This window comes from Centropristis striata, chromosome 3 (assembly GCF_030273125.1).
Source record: "Centropristis striata isolate RG_2023a ecotype Rhode Island chromosome 3, C.striata_1.0, whole genome shotgun sequence".
Lineage (NCBI taxonomy): Eukaryota > Metazoa > Chordata > Actinopteri > Perciformes > Serranidae > Centropristis > Centropristis striata.
This window is the reverse complement of record NC_081519.1, coordinates 23,877,571-23,890,034: the sequence shown is the minus strand read 5'-3', so window position 1 is coordinate 23,890,034 and position 12,464 is coordinate 23,877,571. Positions and strand designations below refer to the sequence as shown.

Here is a 12,464-nt window from a genome sequence, read left to right as displayed (position 1 = left end):
AGCATAAGGCAACATGACCTCTTCAAGCATTTTGACATATGCAAACTGATGCATGACCCCTGGTATGTGATAAATAGGCCCAACACCATAGTAAGAGAAACATGCCCATATCATGATGCTGCACTGTCTTCACTGTGTACTGCGGCTTGAATTCAGAGTTTGGGGCTCGTCTCACAAACTGTCTGCGGCCTTTGAACCCAAAAAGAACAATTTAACTCTCATCAGCCCACAAAATGTTCCTCCATTTCTCTTTAGGCCAGTTGATGTGTTCTTTGGCAAATTGTAACGTCTTCTGCACATGCCTTTTTTTAACAGAGGAACTTTGCGGGGGATTCTTGTAAATAGATTAGCTTCACACAGACGTCTTCTAACTGTCACAGCACTTACAGGGAACTCCAGACTGTCTTTGATCATCCTGGAGCTGATCATTGGCTGAGCCTTTGCCATTCTGCTTATTCTTCCATCCATTTTGATGGTTGTCTTCCGTTTTCTGCCACGTGTCTCTGATTTTGCTCTCCATTTTAAAGCATTGGAGATCATTTTAGCTGAACAGCCTATAATTGTTTGCATCTCTTTATACGTTTTCTCCTCTCCAATCAACTTTTTAATCAAAGTACGCTGTTCTTCTGAACAATGTCTTGAACGACCCATTTTCCTCAAGCTTTCAAAGAGAAATGTATGTTCAACAAGTGCTGGCTTCATCCTTAAATACAGGCCACCTGATTCACAGCTGTTTTTTCACAAAATTGATGAATGCCACACTGCTATTTTTTGAACATGCCCCTTTCAACTAATTGCCCAATTGCACAGCCTTAAGAGCTGCATATAACCAATGCTGGGTCTTGTTGGTTTTCTGAGAATCTACTGCACCTACTGGTACCTTGTTTGCCATGTAGCTATAGCGGTCTCTATAAATAAAGCCCCAAAAAATATCTTAAAAAAAGACGTGTTGTTTTTCATCAAAAATGTTCAGATTTTAAAATGCCTAAAAATGCTTAAAATGGGTCAATTATAGTCTGTTAAGACATGTGGTAGTATAGTTTGTTTACAATTAGCATAAAAGCACCATTTTAAAATTACCCCGCCAAAAAAAGAGTCATTCTATATATAGCATGTCATTTTTTGTGAAAAATCATAAAATCTTAAAATGTTAAAAATACTTAAAATTGGTCCATTATAGTCTGTTGACACATGTGGTAGTTTAGTTTGTGCTCTGAAACCAACAAACATGAATCAGTCAGCAGGTGATTTTCAGTGAGGGTTTTATTTATTAGAACATGGCATGGATGGAAAGAAAACAGAATCACAAACACATCAGGCTGATATACAAAGAGCAGAGCCCCCCACCTTCACAGGGAAGTAGAAATGAAAACAGAAAGATGGTAGTACTTCATACTCAGTCATAATGGATTTTTCATGTTCAAGTGCAATACAATATTCATAACCGTAGTCATTTTTGTTCAGCAGTTGGTTCAGAGTGAATGTGTGTTTGGGTGGATTTTATTCTTCATGTTTATGTTTGCTGTACAGGCTATGTGTGTATTTGAAGTACAACTTGGAATGAGGGCATCGTTTTGAAGTAAATTCCTTCTCTATGTTTGATAAAGTCTTGTCTTGTATAGTGTTGCTGAAACCTCCATCCACTGTCCCGAGGGTCCGATTCCTGCAGCACATTTACCCTGAAGAGAGATTTTTAACCTGATACCTGTCCAAGCTGCAAAATATGTTCAGCAAAGTAAAGCTGCAAAATGACTTTCCTCAAACACCGTGAAGGACTTCAGATTTAATGAGAGTGGTCTGTTTGCCATTTTCATCAAGAATCTGTTGTTAATAAGGGAATTCTGCATTTCTAGACACACAAAGACCCCAAGTATTAAAATGTGTTCATTAAAAACGAGACCATAGGTGGAATTAATTTTTCCCCTTAGCAGTGCATGACTTGTTTAAATTTAACAAGGTTTGGCTTTGTTTCTGTTAAAATCCACGATTCAGTTCACTGCCACAAAGTCCCTTTAATGTTTCTTTTCACTTTAGTTCAGAATATTGGGTCAAATTCAGCTGTTCAAGTATTTTGAAAACAGATTGTGAAGATGCCATTATTATCAAATACTTCTACTGATAGTGTTACACCACTGTGCAATCAGTGTTTTTTGTTCCACAAACTCATAATTGCTGTGTTCACACCAAATGCAAAGTTTCTTGTTGGTTTGACTACAGAAGACATGCAAGAAGTAGATATCACAACAATCCTTTCCACCATCTCTTTCCGTCCCTGATACATCTGAAAACTAAACACTTTCATGTCTCAGTATCCTCCAGAGGTGCACACAGCTTGATGAACTTCACTGCCTCCTCCAGGAACTGCCTTTTGGTTGCTACCACAATGGTGTACAGTCAAAATAAACAGATTTCGCCATGATTTTGTTGCAATAAATGGATCAAAAGTATGCCAAAATATCATGATGCAGAAGTGTGAAAAGTCTAAATTAATGCTTTATGCAAGGTCACAAGCAAATCACTTTTAAAATGCTTGTTTTCTGAATAGAGCTCTGAACTAAGTTTATGTTGATTTTTATCAAAAAAATGGTCAAATTTTTAAATCCCTAAAATCTGTAAATTATACTATGTTGATACATATGGTAGTATATTTTGTTTAAATAAAGCAAAAAAACACCATATTGTGGGATGTCCAAATATGACCCCCTCAAAATAAAAGTCATAGCATGTCATTTTTTGTCAAAAATTGTCAAATTTTTAAATGGCTAAAATGCTTATGGATCAATTATAGTCTCTTGATACATATTAGAACATAATATGGTCAGAAATGACAGTAAAACACCACATTACGGGATGTCCAAAAATGACCACCTCAAAAAATGGTCAAATTTTAAAATCACTTAAAATGTTAGAAATGTCTTAATTATCCCCTGTTGATACATGTGGTAGTGTACGGCTTTTACAACACAACTTAATGCAATTGGAAAAATTTCAACTTCAAATACAACAAATAATTCAATTTTCGCCTGTACCAAATTTGCATTTCTGCACGTCGTCTATGCATTAACTTTGTATGTAAATTGCTTTGCATTTGGTGTGAAACAAACCTATTAGACACCCAACAGAATACTATTACTACTTAAACTGGACTGGATGCACTAACTTGGGCTGCTTTGTCATTCACATAAGTAAAAGTATCAGATTAGACTTGGTATCTGCAGTATTTCTAATTGATCGTCAGGGCAGATGCACTGTGAGCCGTAGACCCGTACTCTTCACACTGTAGCCCTTTAATTTCAGCTGCACTTCACAAGCACCAGCACAGCCTCCATGTGACCTCACACACGGATCACTGAGCCGAACCACACACGCATGTTTTTGCATAGACATCAATTCAAGTCAGACTCATGCAAATGGACGAAAGAGACAGGTGGACGAAGAACAGAGAGAGAGAGAGAGAGAGAGAGAGAGAGAGAGAGAGAGAGAGAGAGAGAGAGAGAGAGAGAGAGAGAGAGAGAGAGAGAGAGAGAGAGAGAGAGAGAGAGAGAGAGAGAGAGACAAAGATGGATGAATAAAGAAGTGTGATCGTGGAGAGGACGATGATGAAACACGGTGTCCACAGTTCAATTCAGTTCATCAACAAGGTTAATTGACTTTATAAAAATAAGTGAGCTTGTTTAATTTACCACATTATTATCATTATTTTTAAAAACAAACAAAAGGAACAGATAACTCTATGCATCGACACCCCATCGAGTTAAATATGAATGTATCTGTACACACACACACGTATGTTTGCGTGCCAACGTGTCGCTACTCATCCGGCTCTGTTTAGTATTGCTTTGAGTTCACACTGTCAGTGAAGAGGGAGTCAGTGCAATGACCGAGGCCTGTGTGTGTGTCTGTAAGTGTACCTTCAATTGTGTGTATTTACATGCGTGTGTTTGTGTGTGTGTGTGTGTGTGTGTGTGTGTGTTAGTGAGGCCAAGCAAACATGCAGCATTAGTCTCTGACACTCCTGCAGGACAGTAAACCGAGCTGAGCATCAGTTTAGTTGGAAAAGAAAGAAATAAAAAGAAAGAAATAAGATAAAAGAAGGTTGCTTGCTACTTTCACACACACAGAGGAGACTCTGCCACAGAACTAGAATAAGTAGAATAACCACAATCCTGATCTGGAAATCTGTCGAAAAAAATCACAATTCAGCAGCAGAGATGGGATGATCGATATCTAAAAGTTTAGCTGAAGGTGTGACTCTGTGGTGGAAGAAGAACTTTGACTCTTTATGTCTTTAAGTTCTGTGTTCAGGACTTAATTAGCTGGTTTAGCCCAGTGGTTCACAACATAAGGGTTGGGTCCCTCCAAAGGGTCACCAAATAAAGCTAAGGGGTCGTGAGATAATTAATGGGAAAGAGATGAAGAAGAATTGTTGTTCTTAATGTTTTGGACTTTTTCTAAACAGACAAGAAGCCTAAACTAAACTTGAGGCCCTTCTCAAACCAAACCCTCCCCACTCTGTTACTGTCTTCAGGCTGTTCTCGTGAACACTTCGTAGTTATTCCGACAAAACGTAATAGAATCGAATTTGTAGCTTTTCCCACGAAATGTTGGCCACTGACTCTCTTCCTAGAGTCAGAACTGAACATGGAGAGGCAGCCTTCAGTTTTTTATGCTCCACATATCTGGAAGAAACTCCCAGAAAACTGCAGGTCTGCTGCAACTCTCAACTCTTTTAAATCAAGACTAAAGACTTTCTGCTTGCCACTGCCTTTACTGCACTGCAACCAGTACCAGTTGATATTTGATTTAAAAATATATATATTTTATCTGCTCGTTTTCAGTCTTACATTTTTATATTTGAATGCAATTTCATATGTCTCTTACAAATGCTTTTAATGTTTTGTGTAAATCCCTTTTGTTGATGCAACTTAATGTTAAAAGTCTGCGATCAGGAGGGCGGGAGGAGTCTGGATGGTACACATGAACCCTGCTCCCTCAACAAGTGTTTCAACTGGTGTTTTTGTCCTGTTATGTCTGGAAGTCAAGTCTTTTTTTTTATGTTTACCCTGTAAGTACTCCCGGTGCTCTGGTCGACTTTGCACCGTTGTTGGACACTGTTGATATTTTTGTGATTAATGAAGCTTCAGGTTATAAATTCAATGGATGGAAAAAGTAACGTGAGTCTGGAAGATATCTGTACTGCTCATCATTTTCTAAAACTGCTCCGAAAGAAATTATCTTTTAATCACAATAAATGTCTAAAAGTTTTCCAGTTTGATTTTAATTTAAAGCACCAAGACATTAGAAGAAGTACTAATATCAATGAATATAGAACTATGATCGTCATCACAGCTTTAATTACGGCTCACAGCAGCACCTGAAGCCACATTTTTATATCTATGATCAGGTGGTTTTGATGTTTAACTGCAGCTTTACACAACAAAATGTTGATTTCATCCAGTGCATTACGAGTGAGAGATGAACTGATCCTTAAATCTACTGAGAAAAAGGTGATTTAAGTGTGTTCAGCCAGAGTTTGGCTGCCTGGTGTCACAGTGTGGTCCCTGATAAATACCTGACGGGTTAATGATCACCGGACCAAGAACAGACTTTACCGGATGTTGACATGATGCTTTAGTTATTTCTCCTTACAAATAAAATCATTGTTGCAGCGTGGCACATTTAAATCTCTCAGGTCTTTTTCTGCTGATCACAGGACGTGTTGCTTCTACTTTATTCTAGTTCTGTGGAGGCTGAAAGTTGAGAAGCAGCAGAGACATTTAAAACACGTGTCCCCAGTTAGAAAGTGTGTGTGTGTGTGTGTGTGTGTGTGTGGTAAAATGTCCAGTTTGAGCTCACAAGTGAAAACACTACTCTTCTATCTAACAAAAACATCTGGTTATTAGCATTAATGGTACAGTGATAATTATTTCTGCACTTAATTCTGTTCACACAACTAAAAAAACAAACAAAAAACAAAAAATACAGTTTGACAGTATTTACCTGCAGCCATGTTTGGGAAAAGAAAAACATTTTTTTTTTTTTAACATTTTCTTTAAATGTAATACTCTTAATAAGTTAAAAAATAATTTAAACAACACATTTCAAATGAGAATTCTGAACAGAAACAATTACAGACTCAAAAAAGACGCTTTTAAATCTGTCGTATGTTTTAAAAAAAAAAAAAAACTCTATACAACAAAAATAAGGAAAAAGAAGAGACCGGAAGCAGAAAGGAATATACAAGTCGACATCATCGTATAGAAAAGCCGAGTTCAGCTCAGTGTTAGTGACCAGTGATATAAACTCTCTGAGGGAATATTTCATATTAGTCAATAAATATGAGAGTATACAATAGAGTAAGGAGGAGGGGACAAAAAGAGAGCAGGAGACAGACGAGGACGGGGAAGCTGAAGAGTCTCTATGGCTTTTACAGGCTTTGTGGCCCAAATAACCTTTAACATCAGTTTCATCATCAGTAGCTACAAACACCCACCGAACCTGAACAGCATCTCTGAGTCGGGCAGAGCTACGAAAACAAGTTGTGAATAAAAACTCAAACAAAACTGACAAAGTGGGATTATTGGAGACGTGGCAGCCTGAAACACTGGATCCTTCTGGTGCTGTTTTATGTCTCTGCATGGACCTTTATGCAGTAGTTTGAATATTTTACTGGAGATCTGAAATGTTTTTTAGTGCGAATGCTCAAAGTTTCAGCTCTGATTCCAGGTCAGATTGTTTTTCTTTGACTTATAAATAAACATTTTATTTATTTCTCCTAAAATCTGGAAAAAAATACTAAATACTAAAAACTAAACAAATTTAATTCCTGTGGCAGCCAAGAAAAGATAAACTAAAATAAAAAATCCTTCTAATTCTAAATTGACTTGACATTCTGAGTCAAAATAATGAGTATAATTGTATCTTAATTTTCTGATAATGTCTTTGTCAAAATTATGGAATAGCAAGTTCTACATTAGAGAAAAGCTAAAGTTATATTTATATTTAAGTCAGAAGTATCAAAATAAGTTCCAGTGTCATTTTTTTGATCTGTGTAATTGTACATGCAGAGACATGAAGGCAGCCATCAGTTTGTGTGTATGAGGGAACCAGATCCCAGATCATATAAATGCAAAGGAGATAGAAGTGAATGCAAATAGTGACACAGACTTATCTACGAGGGAGGAGTCAGTGACCCTGAGAGGTTTATCAAACCTGTGAATATCTGCACAGAAACATAAGAAACACTAAACAAACATCATGCAGCGTCACAGCAGCTTCTGCACAGGATTGTCTACTTTTGCACATCACGACTGAGTCATGAAGAGGTAAAAACATCCATCAGGATCAGGAGTGATCAGACACCGGGTCTCATATTTTTGTCAGTTCTCACCTGACTTTGAGGATTTAAGCAGTAACTTTGTTTTTCAAATCTCCACTCTGACACAAACATGTTGTTTGTCCTGTAGAAAAGGTCAGAGGGAGTTAAATCTTTATCTTCTATTTGTTTTTAATTCATTTTTTTCCTCATGTGGAGCTCAGAAGGATATCAGTGTGAAAATTTGACAATCACGCTCATTGAATTTGTGATTACCCATGAGCCTCTGAAGCAGCAGTCTGGTGTCTTAACTGGGATCAGAGTGGCAGCAGGTTCTCAGTTCATTATGAGTCTGCAGAGGAAATGACTTCTTCTTTTTTAGTATTTTCTGATTAAGCAAAAAAATTAAATTACAACCGACATTAGTGTTGCCCCTTTAGCTGCTGTTTCTGAAGGATCAGGTCAGTCCTCTTTAGCTACACTGTGATAGATGACTCAATGGGTTTTTATCAGCAGCCATGTTCGCATTAGAATGGGCAAGTAGGGGTCTACTCCACCTTCTAGTAGGTCCAGTAGGTTGTTATTAGTTCATCAAACGGCAGGTCGCTGGCTACAAAACTACTTCTCTTAGGTTAGGGCTAAAAATCTCGTCAGGAGTCATAAAACATAGTTTAAAAAGTAAAACAAATGCCAAAAGTATTTACGAGGGAGACAATATTTAGTTAAAAGTCTACAGTTTCCTTCAGACTATGCCACAGAACTAACTCTATAAGGTTAGGGCTAAAAAATTCCTGATTAGTCATTATAAAGGATGTTTTTAGAAGTAAAATAAATGCCGTAGTAGTTATGAGGGTGGCACAAGCACCAGAATCGACATACACTAAAAAAAATATTTGTATTGTCACAGTGAAAAATACAGTGAGAATTAATGAGACATTATGGAACGCTTTTGCTGCATGGTGAAAGGTTATTTACTGTAAAGTGAAATGCAGACATCAGCAAAATCTGTAATTTAGACAGAATAATTCAGTACTTGTGACATTTCTTCGTAAATTTTACTAAAATGTTATGTTTTTTACGGTAAACTGTGTGGGTTTTTTTTTTTTTTTTACATTTTATGACGGTGAAAAATAAAGTTTACCTGTTTCATGATTTATGGTAATTCAATGTGTCTACTACGGTGATATACAATTTTAGATTTGATGTTCTATTTCTGTTGCAGTTTGTCAGCGTTTTACTGTCATTTCTATAAAAAATTTTTACAGTGTAGTTACGTTGGTCAAATGTGAAGTTAAGTGAAGGTTAGGGACATGAACAGTGTTTTTTTGTGTTTTATATTATTTCATCATTATTATTTATTGTACGGCTGCTAGAGTGTGCCGCCAATGACACAAATTAATATAGCAGCTAAATAAATGAGCTGACAACAACCTGCTAGAAGGCGGACTCACAGAAACAGACACAGTGATGCTTCAGCTGACGAGTTGTTTCACTCACTGTGTGACCAACTTGTGTAAAAACCTGATTTGTTGCTGCTATTGACTTACATACACGTTTGAGTAATCCCACTTTGACATTTTTGATCGATCAAGAAGAATAAAGGAATAAGAGAGTCAGAGGAAGAAAGAGAAGAGAGAGAATGAAGAAGGAAAAAAAAAAGTGCCCTTCCATCTAAAAACCATCCTCGTTCCCAGAAGCTACCTCACTGATGCAAACTTTCATTCCTGCTCCGTCATCAGTACGGCGCAAACTTCTGTCTCTCCGGCTTCTTCATCCCGTTGGCTGAAGATGAGATCTTGGCGGTGTAGGACGCCAGGGCGGCCGCCGCGTGAGCCTGAACCGGAACCGCCGCCGACGCTGCTGTCTGCATGGAACCCTGTAACATGGGGGCCCCGATGGCCGCGGCAGCCGCCGCGGCTGCTGCTGAGGCAGGGGGGGTGGAGAGTGCCAGGTAAGGGAATGATTTCATTCCCAGGAGGCTGGAGAGGGGGAGGGCGTAGGGAGCGCCCAGCATTTGAGCGTGGGGCAGCGTGGCGCCCATCGCTGCCAGGGGGGAGGAGGAGGAGGACGAGGCAGGGGGGGCGGGCTGGGTGAAGCTCATGGTCAGGTCAACGGGAGACGGCATGGAGGAGGACTGGGCGGTGGATTTGGCGGTCTCTAAACTGGAGGAAGGGAAGGATGGGGGGAGGAGGGAGGGAGGGAGGGAGGGAGGGAGAGGAGGTGGAGGAGGGGACGAAGGGTGGAGGAAGGAAGGAGAGGGGTCAGGGAGAGGGAGTTTTGGATGGAGAAGGGTTAGAGGGTTAAATAAAAGACATGTTAAAAAAAAATCAAGAGTAAAAACCAAACTAAACCCAAAATAAAACAAAAAAACGACAGGATATTTTTTTGGAGAGTAAAAATGAAATAAAGGAAATTTGACAAAACTAAAATCATAAGACAGGTGTGTTTTGCTGGAGGTTGCAACAGATTATTGTAGGGGAGTTCGCTGTACGGATGGGGGGTGTGCTGTATAAGTTGGGGTGATGGCTTGGGAGGGGGCTTTGGGAGGAGGGAACAAAACCATTATAGATATATTAGGATGGAAGCTCTGTCAGAGATGATGCTGGTTCAAAAACAGGAAAAAGAAGCAGAAAAAAACCCTGAATTAATCTTTTAGAGAGCTGAAGTCCCACTCCAGGTCCAGATCTTACTGCTGGATCAGATTCATTTCTCAGTTCTGTTTGTCTGCAGGATTATAGAGAAACTACCGGCCTGATTTGAGAAAATGGTGAAGCATGGACCAAGGAAGATCCCATCAGTTATTACAAATTACTTAAAGTATTTTCTGTATAAAAACGGCCTTTTTCACTGTACTGATGTCTTCATATTCTCATGTTTAATGGATATCAGTGACTCTAGTAGACAGTAACATTATAATTTTAAACAAAATCATCATCAAAGGGAGCTGTATATGTTGAATGCTATCACATAGTTTTGGGGGGAGTGAAGCTGTAGCTCACTAAAATACATTCCCATTTTTTCAATAAATCCTCCAACCCGTACCACCACACATGTCATTAGTTTCTACCCTCCAAAATGACCCACAGGAACCCTGCGCTGCAAATTATTTGTTTCTTACCAAGATAAAAAAAACTTTTTAGAAGTGGTCGATAATTTGTCTTGTTGTAAGAGTTAATTTCTTATTTTAAGTGTTCAACATGCTTATTTCTAGATTTAACAATCTTAATTCAAGACATTGTGTCAAGTGATTTTATCTGTCCATGCAGCAAGATAATTTCCCTCAGTTTTGGTGTTTTTATCTTGTTTTTAGATACACCTTTTTACAGTGTGGATCTTGATTCTGATCCATCAAATGCAAATGATCTGAGCAGAGGGAAGAAAACATGCTGTTTGGAGGAGGAAGGTGTCTTTAGCTTTTTGTCAGACCGGCTTGTTGCTTTTTGGCCAAACTTCACAGATGTTATCATTTACACCTGGCTGAGGTCTAAATGTGAGCCAGATCACCTCAACATGTGGTGAAATGTTCTCCAGATAAGACACATCTTACTCTCAAGTGCTTGAAACAGAAATATTACACACAAATATGTGCAGCTAATGTGTCAGCTGTGTTTTAAAGTCAGTGAGTCTGATGTTTAAGATGATAAGAAGTTCAAGAAGAATGTAACAAAAGAAAAAAGTGTTATGGCTCTAATTCAAGCTGAACAAGTGACAAATAATCTGCAACTCAACCACAAACCATATGTTTAAACACTGTATACAGCAGTTAACAGTCATGGAAAAAAATGATTAGACCACCTTGTTTTCTTCAGTTTATTGTTCATTTTAATGCCTGGTACAACAAAAGGTACATTTGTTTGGACAAATATAATGATAACAACAAAAATAGCTGATAAGAGTTTAATTTAAGAGCTGATATCTAGACATTTTCCATGGTTTTATTGATAATGTTTTTGGTTATTATTCAATTAAATTCAAAATACTTTATTTGTCCCAGAGGGGTAATCAAAATGAGCATACACAGTGGTCATTAAATGAATACAGCAAAGAATTAAAAATCAAACAACAGATAACAATGAGACAGACAACACGACCAATAAAAGTACAACAAGCGGAATAAAGTGTGATGATGTTCACATAAAGGGATCTTCCCCCAATTTAAAAATAAACAATTATATTAGAAGAAAAATTGTCAAGAAACCATGGAAAATGTCTAGATATCAGCTCTTAAATTAAACTCTTATGAGCTATTTTTGTTGTTATCATTAAAAAAATTTACCTTCAGTTGTACCAGGCATTAAAATGAACAAGAAACTGAAGAAAACAAGGTGGTCTAATAATTTTTTCCATGACTGTATTTGTCCCCTTAAAGAGATAGCAGAACACTAAAATAATCATCCACATCTTAACCATTAAGATAATATCCACATAGCCTGGTATCTAGCACTCAAACAGAGTCTTCTAATAATTTAGAAGTACTACTTATTAACATTATTCCCACTAAATGTTTTCTATCTTCAATGCTGGAGCTGACTGAACGAGTGTTTGTATCCACTGCAGTTGTGGCTCGGCTCCTTCTCTCTGTGGGAGTTTCTGACAGGTTTCCTGATTGCACACGAAGGTCCAGAAGGAGCGGCTCTGAGCCGTGAATAATCAACAGCAGATAAAAGAGGGCCGCGTTCAGATCAGAGCCATCAGCGAACGCATGTCATAGAGCAAAAGACTGTTCTCCAACTGGAGAGGGAGAGACGACGTGTGAGTGCACTGCCGAAACGTTCATGTCAATGAGATGTTTCCGAGTGTGGCCGGAAGTTTTTCCCCCCACCGACCCTCCCAGCACAGAATATTAGCGTAGCATATTTATGCTGCTGCCTCCACATAGATGATTACAGCAGTTCAGTCATATTTCGCGCAGAGACACAGAAATCAAGTGTTACAACATATTATTATATATTATTAGGTATGATATTCAGTACCCTCAGAAATACAGGCAGAGATGCTTTAAAGGGTGTTTCCACTACTGCCCAATACCCGGAATGAGGTGATCTCACTCCCCTGATTTGAATATGACGTCTTTTTCTCCCCGGAAAAAAGCCTGGTTGTTGATTGGATAGAACGCTAAGCAGGATGTGATGTAGTACTCGACGCCACA

At 38.3% G+C, this 12,464-nt stretch overlaps 1 protein-coding gene across 1 annotated transcript in view; it reads right to left on the bottom strand.

Moving 5' to 3' along the window:
- Positions 1 to 1,248: 1,248 nt before the first annotated feature.
- pcbp4 (poly(rC) binding protein 4) overlaps positions 1,249 to 12,464 on the bottom strand; it is a 185,081-nt gene continuing 173,865 nt past the window's right edge. Inside the window, exon 15 of the mRNA XM_059328417.1 lies at positions 1,249 to 9,477. Coding sequence (XP_059184400.1) covers positions 9,051 to 9,477 — 427 coding nt within the window. The 3' untranslated portion in view covers positions 1,249 to 9,050. The remainder of the gene's footprint in view (positions 9,478 to 12,464) is intronic.